The 16,236-nt window shown below is 40.2% G+C and overlaps 1 protein-coding gene across 1 annotated transcript in view; it reads left to right on the top strand.

Annotated features, from left to right (window-relative positions):
• Positions 1–4,224: 4,224 nt before the first annotated feature.
• Positions 4,225–16,236, top strand: part of arsb (arylsulfatase B) — a 51,939-nt gene continuing 39,927 nt past the window's right edge. Inside the window, exons 1-3 of the mRNA XM_061733166.1 lie at positions 4,225–4,690; positions 14,320–14,506; positions 15,919–16,109. Of these exons, the coding sequence (XP_061589150.1) occupies positions 4,403–4,690; positions 14,320–14,506; positions 15,919–16,109 (666 nt within the window). The 5' untranslated portion in view covers positions 4,225–4,402. The remainder of the gene's footprint in view (positions 4,691–14,319; positions 14,507–15,918; positions 16,110–16,236) is intronic.

Genomic DNA, 16,236 nt, shown 5'->3' with positions numbered 1-16,236 from the left:
GTATAGTCTGTGATGTTGGAGAGCTAGCAAGATTTGAAAGTGGCACCTCCTCTAAGCCCCACCCCCTCCTCCACCTCCCGTCAGCGCTCCATCCAAAGCCACGCCCCCACAAACTTTGGGGAACGCGCATTTGCAGGAGTCCAGTTTTCCAGGACATTTTGGACAGCACATTTTCAACAAAACTACCCCATGTCTCATTCACCTGTAAGCGAGGCCGGTTTTAGGGGGGGGCAGGGGTGGGCTGTGCCCACCCAAATGTGCGTCCTGCCCACCCAATCAAAGTTATGGGGATCCTTTATTTTTTTGTAATTTTATTTTTTTATAAATATAAAAAAAATATCACAGAATATCTGTACCGTTTCTGATTGGGTGGGCACTGCGCATCATTTTTAGACAACAATGAACGCATACCGCAAAAGTTGTGTCTCGGCGGAGGGACCCGACGTCCCAGCAAAATGAGCACGACCGAGAAGTGTTCAGAACAGCACACAGAGCACACACTGAAGGCTGATTTATGGTTCCGCGTTACACCAATGCAGAATGGTGCGCGTCGCCGCGTACCCTATGCCGTAGGCTACGGCGTACCCTACGGCATAGCCGTGGCTCCAGAGCCTGTACAGCACCGCAGCGCACCGCCACCCGCACCGGCGCTCTCCGCCCTCACCGGGATGGAGACGCCTCCATCCCTACTGGGGGTCGGGCAGACCCCCAGTAGCGGACAACCTGCACCGCAGAATCGCACTTTGGCTTTCTTTTTTTAGCCTTTTTAGCAGGGCGAGCCGTTACATCGACGTGACCACCCGACCGCGAGCCGGCGGTGAAGCCGGGAGCGGCGGGGGCCCTCAGGCCGCGGTTGCCAGTCTGGAGGAGCGGGGGGGGGGGCCGAGGAGGACCCATGGGAAGTGGACACGGGGGGCTGGAGGCAGGCTGGAAGCAGAGTGCGCGCATGGGACAGAGGGGGGTGTGGGCGGGACTTAAAATGAAGGCATCTGATTGTTTTTTTCCCCCCTGCCACTCTTCTGGTCCTCTGACCAATCCGTACCATTCGGTGTGCAAAAAACAGATTGGTCAGAGTTTTTACAGGATTAAAGCTGTCAGAGAGGTCTGATTTTTTCTATCCTTTTTCTGAACACATTATTCACTGGCTACTCTCAGGATGGAAGGACCATTTCACCCAGTAGAACAATACATTTTTTTGAATACGATTACAGACTATACCTTTAATGAAGGCGGCCAAATCAGAAGGTGGACCTAGCAGAGGGAGGATGAGAAGCAGTGATTCTGGCTACAAGTGCTGGGTGCTCACACTCAGCCACTTCTCTAATATCAACAAGCATATGGAGGAAAGTGTAAACCAACATGCTCCCCTCTACATAGACCTTGGGAAAACCCAGATGAAGCGTGATGCAGAGGCAGTTAAACTTCCCCTCCAATGGTTTGAGGAGAACAACCCATTTGACCACGGACGCGACAAAGAGATGCTTGTATCTTTGTCTACAGGATTCACAAGCAGGGTGGCTGGATGCTCCCTTAGAGATGAGTTTCCTCCGCAGGGTGGCTGGACGCTCCCTTAGAGATGAGTTTCCTCCGCAGGGTGGCTGGACGCTCCCTTAGAGATGAGTTTCCTCCGCAGGGTGGCTGGACGCTCCCTTAGAGATGAGTTTTCATCCTTAGAGATGAGTTTCCTCCCTTAGAGATGAGTTTCCTCCGCAGGGTGGCTGGACGCTCCCTTAGAGATGAGTTTCCTCCCTTAGAGATGAGTTTCCTCCCTTAGAGATGAGTTTCCTCCGCAGGGTGGCTGGACGCTCCCTTAGAGATAGGGTGAGGAGTTCGGTCACCCGGGAGGAGCTCGGAGTCGAGCCGCTGCTCCTTCACATTGAGAGGAGTCAGCTGAGGTGGCTTGGGCATCTGTACCGGATCCTCCTGGACGCCTCCCTAGGGAGGTGTTCCAGGCATGTCCCCCTCCCTAGGGAGGTGTTCCAGGCATGTCCCTCTCCCTAGGAAGGAGTTCCAGGCATGTCCCTCCAGGAGGAGACCCTGGGGAAGACCCAGGACACGCTGGAGACACTATGTCTCTCGGCTGGCCTGGGAACGCCTCGGACTCCCATTGGAAGAGCTGGAGGAGGTGTCTGGGGTAAAGGAAGTCTGGGCATCTCTGTTGAGACTGCTGCCCCCGCGACCTAGGAACGGATAAGCGGCGGACGATGGATGGATAGCTATGACTACTTTAAAAGTGATGGCATTGATGAGGAATACTCAGACATTGACTCATAAAGCATTCCACAAGGGGGATCACTGTTTGCTCTGACTAATGTGAAACGAATTGTAATAAATGCAATCTTATGTAAATGCAAAAAAATGGTGTGGCAGTTTTTCCACTAAGGAATGGTTGTAGTGAAAAACAAATGCTATAAATGAACTCAGAATCCTAAAAAAACCCTAGTTTGACCCCTCACAAGTTAATTAAGGCCAAATTAAGCATTTTCGATTTTTCAAAAATCGGTTATTGGTACCCTGACTTTGTGCAGTTTTTTATGAGGTTTCCCCCAGGAGTTGAATTTCAACTTTTTAGGACATGTTATTAGACACCTTTAGAAACACATTGGTGAAGAGATTTCTTGGTAACGATTTAGTTCCCAGATTTTCAGACACTTCCCTTACTACAGGTGTTTAACTGGAGTTACAAAGAGTGATGGATGGATGGATGGATGGATGGATGGATGGATGGATGGATGGATAGATAGATAGATAGATAGATAGATAGATAGATTTGTATTTAAGAGATAATTATGTTAATATAATTAATATATTATTATTACTTACATAATAATGATAATAATAATAATAATATTAACAACCCTGCGAAGGATAAAACGGGTATAAAAATGGATGATGTCATAATAATAAAGCATTTTTGAAATGACTGATTATTATTTGTCTTTAATTTTCTTTTTTTCTTTTTCTTTTTTTTTATTAACAATTGCAAACATAACAATGATAACAAAACTTCACATTATGCAAATTCACGTCGAATTATAACATATAAAGAGGGCATGGAAAGACTCAAATAAAAAACAAAACAAAAAGCACAACACATTACAACCAGCCAGGGGGGATGAAATTATAACAGAAAGCCAAAACATTTACATACATTTATGGTTTTGATTGCCTTTGAATTATTAGAAAACTTAATAGAGTCCAGATACTGTTTTAATTCGCAATGAAAAGTAAAAAAAAGAGGGTTTTTGCGTAAGAATTTAGATTTGTGGATGTGGAATTTTGCGAGGATAATCAACAAATTAATAATAAATGTTTCCTTTGGCTTTGATCTAATTGTTACATGGTCAAAAACACCAAACAACACTTCCTTCCAAAATAAAATAAAATCAATATCAATTCTAGTCTTTAATTTTTTATTTTTTTTTCAAACTTTATTTAAAAGTTCCAATCACACTCAGAACATTGACCGTGGACAATACAAAACAGTCAGGCATCAAGGAATTAAATAAACAAATACAGTATGAGACATAAAGTGGATGACGTGCATAAGTCATTACATAAGTAACATAAATATAATAAAATAAATGAAATTAAATAAAAAGAAAGAAAATGGCAGGGCATATATTATATTTCTCCAAATATTTCTTCAATTATGTTAACAGTGTGTATACATTTTTTATTATCAATTATTTTAATACATTCAAGGTAGTTATTGAAATCAATTTCAAAAACAGGAAAGAAAGGTCGACCTTTGGAAAATTTGGTTTTATGTATGTGGAATTTTGCAATTAGAATAATCAGATTAATTAAGTGTTGCATTTTCCTATCTTTATTATTATAGTATAACAGTATATCTTTGGCATTCAAATTAATTGGTATGTTGGAATGCGATGTGATGTAAGCTTCAATTTTTTTCCAAAAAATCTGGGAAAAATTACATTCAAAGAAAAGGTGCCTAATCGTTTCCACTTCAGCATTACAAAATACACAATTGGCATCAATATTGACAAATTTTGACACAAATTTGTTAGTGGGGTAAATGTTATGTGTAATTTTATATTGAACTTCTTTAATTTTATTGGAGATAGCAAATTTATGTGGAAAGTCTTTAATTTTCTTCATCTTTTTAGTTAGCCACATCTTACGTCACGAGAAACGCTCTGTTTCCAGTGATCTGATTGGCTGCTGCGGTTGAGGAGGTGTTTTCAATCTGCGGAACAGGGAAGTGACTTCAAACCATCATAATAACAGCAGACGGCGCTTAATTTTAGTGTGTTAACTTCTCCGTACTCTCTATGTAATTAAAATGACTTTATTTAACTAAATAACTACCGCCACTTCAACCTTAATGCCGCCGGACCTATTTCCCCGTGAGCTTTGGTGTCGCTGAGCCGTGTAGACCATGCAGGTTGGAGCGTCTGTGCGGGTCTCCGCCGCGCTGCCTCTGCTGCTGCTGCTGCTGCCGCTGCGGGTCCTCGCCGCCGCTGCAGCGGCCGCAGCCGCTCCGCAGCCTCACGTCGTCTTCGTCTTGGCGGATGACTACGGCTGGTACGATGTCGGTTACCACGGCTCCGAGATTAAAACCCCCAACCTGGACCGACTGTCAGCCAAAGGAGTCCGCCTGGAGAACTACTACGTGCAGCCGCTCTGCACCCCCTCCAGGAACCAGATCATGACCGGCAGGTACCAGGTGAGGCCCCGCCGGACTGTTGTGCCAAAAAGTGATTGCCTGCTGCCAGAATCTGATTTCTTATGATTTCTGACCGCGGGAGCGCGCACAGCAGCCCGTTGAGCGATAGCGCTAAACGTCAGATTTTCAGATTATGAAGCTCAAGAATGAGATCAAGTCATATTTAGACAGAAACAACTTTTCATTAACTGTATTTGGCCTTCAATCAATTTTTGGCAGGTGAAAATGCCTATTTTGGGTTGTAATGGTCCTTTAAAAGAGTTAAAAGCAATCCTGTGAGCTCTAGTGTTTATATTATGAAGCTGAAGAATGAGATCAAATCATATTTATGTAGAAACGACCTTTCATTAACTGTATTTGGCCTTCAATCAATTTTTGGCAGGTAAAAAGACCCATTTACAGGGGAGAAATCAGATTCTGGCAGAAATCTTTAACCCTCCGGGACACCTAGGCGCATTTTACGCGCTTTTCACTTTTCATTTTTGGATAATTTTGGCTGAGTTCATCCATATGGCATGAATTTTGGTGAGATTGTGTATTTTATATGATCTTTATATTTCCAGCTCAGTTCCTACAGTAAGTCTAAAATACACTCTGTAAAATACAATTGTTACACTCTGACCCCTTAGCGCAAAAAACGCGCCATTGAAACCCATTCAAACTTCAATTTTTGATCTCGCTTCCATTAAAGCATAATAAATGCATTTTATTATATCTAGGTGTCAATCTGGTCTTTTGCCTTGGAATTGATCATATTTACTACTCTGAACCAGATTACCTCATTTTTACCATATTTGGCATATGGAGAAAAAACATGCTATTTCCACTGGATGGCACCGTCACAATTCACCCCTCCCCCTCCCTTAATGTGTGTGTGTGTGTGTGTGTATGTTTGCATGTACAGTTAGTATATGTGTGTGTGTGTATGTGTGTGTGTTTGTGTGTGTGTGCGTGTTTGTGTGTGTGTGGTGTGTGTGTGTGTGTGTGTGACCTTATGACATTATGAGCAAAGGCTTTCAAGTGCCACTGTTTTCATTCATTCACATGGTTTTTGTGCAGAAGTTCAAAGCCCCTCTAAGATTATTTTGTATAAATGCACACCACACACACCTACACAAGAGGTCCATAAACACAAATAAATCCAAACATGGGGCATTTTGAATCACATGAAAGGTGCAGCCATAGAGAGAATCATGCTTTTTGTTGAGTCGTTTACACAGCTGCGACTGCAGCCAAAGTTTATAAAAATGCAACCTGTGGAACTAGTCATTTCTTATTTGGCAAGATGGAGAGAGCCTATTGAGTGCACAACGCTTTGGACATAGCGATGGAGTCTGATTCTGATCGCGGGCAAGAGGAATCTGACACAGAGAACACAGATACTACAGACGAGGAACCGGTGTCTGAATCGTCTTCTGAGAGCTTGGATGTGTCCTCTGACAGTGAGGAAGATGAGACTTCCAGAAGTGGGGAAATTCAGTGGCAGTGAAATTTGCTTTCATCCTTTGGACCACCGTGGATCCCTCATGGCAACGGGGAAAAAGTTAGCGGAGGAGGCTGTTCATTGAGGAGCTGGGGAAGACTCTTGTAGCTCCACAAATGGCAAGGAGACGCCACCTCCCCGCACACCAGCTGCTGCGGCCTTGGTGTTGGTGCTGAACTCAAAGGAGACCCAGGTCCAAGCTCAAGTGCAAGCCCATCCCCAGACACCACCCAGAGGAGGAGGCAGTGTGTTTTGAGCACCAGCAACAAACTCCTACGTGTACTCCACCTGCAGAAAGTGCGACAGTCCCATCTGCAAGGAGCACTACCAAATTGTTTGCAGCTCCTGCCTCACCTGAACTGACTCACACACACACACACACACACACACACACGCGCACACGCACACGCACACGCACACGCGCACACACACACACACACACACACGCGCACGCGCACACGCACACGCACACGCACACAGTCTCTTTCTCTCTGTCACAATTCTGTTGCTGTTATTGAATGTTATTTAGTCAGTTTTGATGTTCCTGGCTCACTGTTCCTGGTTCATTGTTCATTGTTTCACTTCTGGGTAAAAAAGTATGTGTTATAGCTACCTTTTGAAATGCATAAAAAATAATAATGCATGAAGATCAATGTTGCTGCTCTGTGTTTCCTGTGCAAAAACCTGGCATTTAAAGGGTTAAATCTTTAAAAAATAATGAATATTTGATATTAATACTTAGGTCAGATATTGGTGAAACAAATTAGCTCAATAAAAGTGGAATATAATATTAATGTATAATATGTTTTATAGCTACCTTATGAAAAGCGCATTTTTTGCGCTAAGGGGTCAAAGTGTGAGTATTTGACACTGCACAAAAAACAATAATGCATGAAAATCAATATTGCTACTCATCATTGACATATCCCAGGCTGTAATAACCCAAAACAAAAAAATCTACTTTGCATGTAGTATATTGAAAATAATTCAATTTTTCTGTTTTTTTCATCTAAAAACATGGTGGCATCGTGACAAAAACCTGGCATTTAAAGGGTTAAATCTTTAAAAAAAATCATGAATATTTGATATCAACACTTAGGTCAGATATTGGTGAAAGAAATTAGCTCAATTAAAGTGGAATATAATATTAATGTATAATATGTTTTATAGCTACCTTATGAAAAGCGCGTTTTCTGCGCGAAGGGGTCAGAGTGTAACTATTTGACACTGCACAAAAAATAATAATGCATGAAAATCAATGTTGCTACTCATCATTGACATATCCCAGGCTGTAATAACCCAAAACAAAAAAATCTACTTTGCATGTAGTATATTGAAAATAATTCAATTTTTCTGTTTTTTTCATCTAAAAACATGGTGGCATCGTGACAAAAACCTGGCATTTAAAGGGTTAAATCTTTAAAATATCATTAATATTTGATATCAACACTTAGGTCAGATATTGGTGAAAGAAATTAGCTCAATTAAAGTGGAATATAATATTAATGTATAATATGTTTTATAGCTACCTTATGAAAAGCGCGTTTTCTGCGCGAAGGGGTCAGAGTGTAACAATTATTAAAGGTGTCCCGGAGGGTTAAGGCAAGGCAAGTTTATTTGTACAGCACAATTCAACACAACGTAATTCAAAGTGCTTTACATCAACATTAAAAGTGGCAAGACACAATTAAACAGTAAATAACGAATAAAATGAATCATAAAGATAATAAAAATAATCAGGTTTATTGGCCAAGTCAGGTCAAACAAGACAGAGAATTTTGACATGGTAAATTTCGCTCACTGTACAGTAAATAGACAAATGGCTCTTATTAACATATACACAGTTTAACATAAAGGCTTGTTTACCAACCTCTCGAGTGCTTCATCCTGCCACAATATACAGCTTTAAAAAAAGTGAAAGGTGCAGCAGTATGAGGTAGACATGGTTATTAAAAGGTGCATTGTTACAGCATATGATTGTGGTTGTTATTATTATTATTATTATTATTATTATTATTATTATTATTATTATTGTTATTGCACAGTTATTGATTGATTACTCTGGGACTCTATGAGTGATGAGAATTCATCAGAGCAATAAATATAAAATGATAAGAAACAAGGTAAAATAATAAAAAGCACAAGTTGTTAAAAAGTAAGGGCAGTAGAGTACAGCAGGTAAGTATTTAAAGCAGCACTATGTAACTTTTCCACCTTAATCTAATATTTCCAGAGTCATTGTGATGTTACATCAACTTCCAACAGGTTTAATGACACCTCTCATGGTCTGAGGGGTCTGTATCGCCTTCCCACACCAACACACCAAAGGTGGATGGAAACAATGTCAGTATTTTCCTTTTAGTGTCAGGGAAGGTCCATGTGATATTCTCATGATGGATTTCACACACCTGCCTGCCGTGACATAATTTATAGTTCACAAAAGAAAAAGGGAGGTGCAAACAATTAAAAACTTGCACAGCAGCCTTCTAGTGTAAACCGTTTCCATTGGTGCCATGTGGGCTCTCCTGTCAACCAGGTTTTTCTCCACTGAAGTTTTGTCACAACTCTTAAAGTGAAAGTGATGCTAAGGAGAATGCGCCTGAGACTGATGATCATTTCTAAGTCATCCTCGTCTGATGAGGAGGAGAGTCTCAGTTTTCAACCTTGTTGAGTCTCAACCATCAGCAGACTGATGACTTTCCCAAAATGCAGTTTTGTCCATTTCCTCCTAAAAAATCAGGGTAGTTTTAGTTCTGCGAATGTGGTCAAACTGGTTCCAGGGCATTACAAGTATGCTGTCATCTGATTTCTTCCTTCACATCATTAATTGAGAGGAACATAATCGAGAGATAGGGACCGTTGTAACCCACATGCATTTCTACATGACGTTGCTTTTGTAGCGAATCAGCAGGAAGCTTTGGGAATGCAGATGTTGGAAGTTAAATATAGGAAATATTTCCAGCCAAATAACAGACAAAACAGATGTAAAAAAAAGAGCCAAATAAATCATTAAATTTGGTATCAAACTATTAGCTGGAATTGGTCGGATACTGATACTAGTAACGAAAACACTACCCAGTACTACATAAATAAGGTTATCGTGGAGTAGGGCTGTTCGATTTTGCCCAAAAATAAAATCTCGATTTTTTTCTCTCAAAATCCGATTTTCGATTACGATTATTTTGTGAATTGACAAAAGGCAAAGAAATGATTTCAAATAAGCTGTTTTTTTATTGAACATTTGCCCCATTGGAGTTAAGTGCAAACTTTGCTCTTATTAAACCAAAAATGAATGAATAAAGTGCAAAACTCTGTAAAATAAGTTGAAAAAAAGTTTTAAAAAATATAATAAAATATAAAGTTTTATCTCTGAAAAAAAAAATCAGCAAATCAGCACTTGCTACATACATACAGTAAGTTATATTTCCAATTAAATAAAACAAGACATTTTCTAATTAAACTAAAGTGGGTCTTTGCATGCTAAATAATAATGCAACCCATGAAGGAGGTAGAGGTGTGTAATGTCAGTCATTACATTTGCTGTTCACATTTGCAAGTTTTTTGCAAGGAACACGAGCCGGTCTACCGCATCTGGCTTGAGGGATGCCCGGTGGCTTGTTACAACGCCCCCTCCTACACTAAAGAGCCTCTCCGATGGGGCACTTGTCGCAGGTATTGAGAGGTATTTCCATCAATCATTAATATGGTATCAATCATTAATATGTGTGCAGACAAGGTAAAAAAAAAAAAAAAAAAAGTGAAAAATCGATTTTACGATTTTCACGTTTTAACATCGTTCTAATTACATAATCGCGATTACGATTTAAAATCGATTAATCGAACAGCCCTATCGTGGAGTCTTTAGGTCTACGCACAATATGATACCATTAAGACTTCAGCTTTGAGTCTCCAGATGGAGAAGCAGAAGGATGTGAGTTGACATTATGTTTGTGATTTGTCATTATTTTAGGCCGGGATTTCCCTCCAGGAAAACTGCAATGTGCTTGTTGTGCAAGGCTGTGGTTTCCTGAGGTAGCATTAATGTTGCTGAACACACGCAACCTAATTAAGTATTTAAGGAGCTATCAGGTGAAAAAGCACGAGTTTCTCAAGTAAAAGGGAAAGGGGGGTTTACTGCTGCAGCAAACTCTGAAGATTGCTTCTCAGAAATGAGAGAAATTCACTAAAGAAAGCCGGAAAAGCAAGAGGAATGATGGACAGAAAAGGAGGATGTTAGACGTTGAAAATGTTGGGTTTGACTGCGTAACTGAACTTGTGGAGGTTGCAAATACGTGTCTGAAACCGTTGTGTCATGGCTGCTTGAAGAAATGCAGACAGGTTTACAACAGATGTTTGAACTTTGAAGGCATTCAAATGTCCAAATACAAAAAGCCTTTTTATTTTACACATTTGTTTTTATATATATATAAATATATATATAAAAAATATATAAATATATGTGTATGTATGTATATATATACACGGACACCTGGACAACACAACACTTTAAACTGAACAGAACAGTTAAACATTCTACAGTACAGTTCGTTACAGTACGGTTTGGTTATGACGTCATTCCCCCTTGAGGCTCATCTTCCACGATTGAAACTGGCCTGCAATCAGCAGCAACCCACTTTGCGATTGGGTTTGTCAGTTTTTCTGTCGTGGCTTTGCTCATTCGTTTCCCAGATTCTGCAAGCATGGGTTGGCGAAGTGAGCTCACGCTAGCACTAGTAGCTGTAAAACCTGAGATATACTTGCAGTTCAGACTGCGTACGCATCATGGCCGCCACACGTATCCTGCATTCATTTGACGCGTCGACGTGCACATTCTCAAAAAGACACTGAACGCGTACGCGACCTGCAGTTCTCACTCTGCCCGCGAGTGACGCTGGTACTGGTCAGATACCAGCTGGCCCCTGTCAGATACCAGCTGGCCCCTGTCAGATACCAGCTGGTCCCGGTCTGATACCAGCTGGTCCCGGTCAGATACCAGCTGGTCCCAAGTGACGACGTGGAGGTCGCTGGCGCTGTTTACTTTGCCGAGATCGCAACCAAAGCAATGTTATAATCTCCTACATCATCCTTTGGTGTCATGTTAACTTGTTTGTTGTTCTAATCTGCTACTGCTGCTACCGCTGCTGCTAAATATTTAATCACTTTTCCAACTGTTGCTCTGCTTACTGCCCCCTACCGGTCACCGCCGGTACGAAGCGCTCTCCTTGCGTACTAGGCGAGCAACGTTGCAGTCTGTGGTGCACATGAACGGACGTGAACGCAAGCACCAACTGCAAGTATATCTCAGCCTTAACGTTTACACTGGAACTTGTCCAAACATGTTTAGCGTTTAAATGATAATTCAAGCTGGAGCAGCTCCGGTGATAGGAACATTTTTTTTTTACAAAATGTAGTCCCGTCTTCTTTCTTTTTATACATAAACTTGCCGTTCAAAGGCCCTAGCAAAGATTTGCTCGCCTCGCTCCCCTGTGTCGCATCCACATTTGTCACCCTGCTTTGTTTGTTTGACTAGCAACGCAGATGGGAAGTGACCTGCCACTGCGAAGTAGCCTAAGGGTCCCTCAATGGGCCAAATTTAAAATGCTCGCGCACTCATAATTTGCCGCTCATAATTAATTGCGTTAATTTTGCGTTAATTAGCAGTGTAATTAATTAATCGAATTAACACGCTAAACTGACAGCCCTAATATATATAAATAATGACAAAGGTGTGTGTGTGTGTGTGTGTGTGTGTGTGTGTGTGTGTGTGTGTGTGTGTGTGTGTGTGTGTGTGTGTGTGTGTGTGTGTGTGTGTGTGTGTGTGTGTGTGTGTGTGTGTGTGTGTGTGTGTGTGTGTGTGTGTGTGTGTGTGTGTGTGTGTGTGTGTGTATATATAAATATATATATATATATATATATTATATATATAAGGGCTGGGCGATATGGACCAAAAGTCAGTCATATCTCGATATTTTCTAGCTGAATGACGATACTCGATATATATCGATATTTTTTCTGTGACATAATTGGGGTTTCCCCCAAAGTATTATAGCATAGCATCTCTGTTAGCTTCATTTTTTTCTGAGGCAAACCCTTAAAAAAACAGTCAGTTTTAATACAAAGCCTCGTGCCAAATGTCACACAGAGGTCTGCACAATATCAAAATGTATAAAACAAATGAAATAAAAATAAACTGCCTGCATATATAGAATAAAAATGCTTCTTGAAAAAAATAAAACAAATATCCCTTTTTGGCATAACAATTAAAATACCCTGTGTAATTAATACAATGTAGACAGTAACAGGCAGACTTTTCCACTGAGGTTGACAAAAATTTGTGCAAATCTCAAATAAAACATTCAAGTCAAATTGTCACAAAATAAGCTATATCAAAATCATTGAAAAAAAATGTTTTTTAATAAATCGATATAAATGATATTGTCTCGTACCATATCGCGTTTGAAAATATATCGATATATATTAAAATCTCGATATATCGCCCAGACCTAATAAATATATATATATATATATATATATATACACACACACATATATATATATGTTTATATATATGTGTGTTTGTGTGTGTGTGTGTGTGTGTGTGTGTGTGTGTGTGTGTGTGTGTGTACAGTGGTTATAAAAAGTCTACACACCCCTGTTCAAATGGTAGGTTTTCGTTATGTAAAAAAATGACAGCAAGACAAATAATTTCACAACTTTTCTTTTTCCTTCAACTTCTTCATATGTCTGGGCTATGGGGTAGTGTGGCAAGACGCAAGCCTTATTTTACAAAGAAAGACATCAAAGCCTGGCTTAATTTTGCAAAAATCTCCCAAAACGCATGTGGGAAAATGTGTTTGGTGGTCTGATGAGGCCGTTGTTAAACTTTTTGGACATAATTCCTAAAGGTGTATTTGACGCAAAAACAACACTGCTCATTGCCAAAAGAACACCATACCTACAGTGAAGTATTGTGGGGGCAGCATCATGCTTTAGGGCTGTTTTTCTTCAGCTGGAACTGGGGCAGGGTGGAGGGCCTTCTGTTAGAAAACTGAAGATGAAGAGAAACTTCATCTTTCATCACGACAAGGACCCAAAGCACACATATAAATCAACCAAAGAATGGCTTCAAAAGATTGAGGCTTTGGAATGGCCCAGCCAGAGCCCAGACCTGAATCCAATCGAACATCTGTGGGGTGATGTGAAGAGGGCTGTGCTTAGGAGATGCCCTCGTAATCTGTCAGATTTGGAGCTGTTTTGCGAAGAAGAGTGGGCAGATATTGCCACATGTGCCACACTGATAGGCTCCTACCCAAAAAGACCAGGCCAAAGGTGCTGCAACAAAGTATTAGTTTAAGGGTGTGCATATTTATGCAATTGGGTTCTTTTACGTTTTTTACGTTATTTTGCATTGTAAATGTTATATGTCACATTAAAGGTGGAAAAAGTTGTGAAATTACTTGTCTTGCTGTCATTTTTTTACACCACAAAAACCTGGCATTTGAACAGGGGTGTGTAGACTTTTTACAGCCACTGTATATAGCCGCTGTGTGTATGTATGTATGTATGTGTATGTATATATATATATATATATATATATATATATATATATTATATATTATTATAATATTAGTGTTATATATATATATATATATATATATATATATATATATATATATATATTATTATAATATTAGTGTTATATATATATATATATATATATATATATATATATATATATATATATATATATATATATATATATATATATATATATATAATATAACACTAATATTATAATAGTACTTATTATTAGATCTGTGTACATCTGTAATTAAAAAAACAACAGTTTCCTTTTCCATTGTGAAGACAGTCTTATTTAAGAAGCTCCCACTGTACGACTGGGTATTAATTTCACAGTTATAACAAAGTTCCACTGAAGAAAAAGTCTAATTTAGAAGCTGATGGAAAGGAGAACAAAAAGTCAAAGCCGTCTCAATTTAGGATGTTTATTTTGAAACTTTTCGCCACGACCACATGGACCGCTGGTTCCCTCTTTTCTTCTCTTACGTTACACTTTTACGTTACACCATTTTTCTTCACCAGGAAGAATTACTTCTCAATTGTCTGCTGTCCTTTTACCCCTCAGATCCACACGGGTATGCAGCACCAGATCATCTGGCCCTGTCAGCCCTACTGCGTCCCTCTGGATGAGAAACTGCTGCCTGAGCTCATGAAGGAAGCGGGGTATGCCACACACATGGTGGGCAAGTGGCACCTGGGCATGTACAAGAAGGACTGCCTTCCCACGCGCAGGGGTTTCGACACGTACTTTGGTTCGTATGTTGTTGAACAAACATCCAAGACATTCTGTAGTGAGGGACGTGGTTTGAGTGGGAGCTTTTAGACAAACACCAGGGCAGAAAAAACTTTTGGTCATTTAAAAAAAGAAAATATCAACAAGGCTTACAAAAACTGAGTTTTTCTTAATGTGTTTCTGCATCACTTACCGATACTGATGCCATTAAATCATTTATGTTCAGAACAAGTTCCCCTTTAAAGCTGCTCTTTGTAGCAGGACCAGTCCAGACCCCATGGGGGCAGTATGTGGCAGGACATTTCACACCTCAGTCTAGTGATGCACCGATTGTTCGGTAACCGAAATTGTTTGGCCGAAAATGGCAAAAAAACACTTTCGGTGTTCGGTGGAATAAGTGGGAAAAAAACCGAACAATTAATAACGGCGTTGTAATATAAATAGACTGGCCGCTCCGTAACTGTTGAGCACCACATAAATCGTTGGCCAACCAAAAACTAACCACATAACGCTCCCGTAATGGTTGCGCACCACATAAATCGTTGGCCAACCAAAAACTAACCACATAAGAATTTAACTAACATTCACCAGCAGGTGGAACCAAAACAACATAAATCAATCTATTACAGGTGCGTTTAGATGACGAAATCAAACAGCGAGGAGCGTGGAGTGAAGTGGTGCAAACATGTCAGCAGTGTGGAAGTATTTTAGAGTGGCAAAGAATAATACAAGAATGGCTGTTTGCAATGAATGTTCTGCTCAAATATCTAGAGGGGGCACATCTGCAAAGTCTGTCAGCACTACAAGTTTGATTTATCATTTGAAATGATAAAAAACCCTGAGCGCTTTAATGCATTTTTATTGTTTTAAGGCCTATGTTACAATGTTCAGTCAGGTAAGCCTAACGTAAGCTCAAAGATGCCCAAAGAATGTATTTTGCTAATTTATTTATTTATTTTAAGTTATTGTTCTTTGCTGGTATAATGTCTGCTGGAATATTTAAGAAATGCTGGTAAAAGATTTTTTTTCTTTTAAAAGCATGCCTAAATCAAATGTATTTGATTTATGCAATGGTGAAAAAATTGGCAAAATAAATGAAAAACTGCGAAGAACCATGTTCGGTATTGTTCGGTATTCGGCCAAGTGTTTATTATTATTTTCGGTTTCGGTTTCGGCCACAAATTTTCATTTCGGTGCATCACTACCTCAGTCCCATCCAAGAGACACGACAAAGTTGGGAAAAAAAACATTCTGGACGGTTGATTGATAAACCACTGGTGCAAAGTGGAGCTGGATCCAGTTTTTCAAGAAGATACAGAACAGATATAAAAAAAAACAGCTTGTTGAGGTCTTGGGTCCTTTTCTTTTTATCCAAAGTTTATAATAAATGATATCATTAGCAAGCTGAAAATGACTGGCTGTGTCTCCCAGGTTACCTGCTGGGCAGTGAGGACTACTACAGTCACGTCCGCTGTTATGAAGTGTCTCATCTGAGAGTGAATCGCTGCGCACTGGACCTGAGGGACGGGGAGGAGCCCGCCACCGGGTACACAGGAGCCTATTCCACCGAAGTGTTCAGCCAGAAAGCCATCAACGTCATCAGAAAACACAACTCCAGCAAGGTGAAACATCACGTTTCACCCATCGGAAACGTTAAAAGGTTTTGATTCACAACGGTTTCCGGGTTTGAAAAGGCATCGATTGGCTTCAATCTGGGGTTTCCTCTTGCTGTTTTGATGCGGCCTCAAA

This window comes from Cololabis saira, chromosome 11 (genome assembly GCF_033807715.1).
Source record: "Cololabis saira isolate AMF1-May2022 chromosome 11, fColSai1.1, whole genome shotgun sequence".
In the NCBI taxonomy this organism is placed as follows: domain Eukaryota; kingdom Metazoa; phylum Chordata; class Actinopteri; order Beloniformes; family Belonidae; genus Cololabis; species Cololabis saira.
The sequence above is the reverse complement of the archived record's forward strand: the minus strand, read 5'-3'. Positions and strand labels throughout refer to the sequence as shown.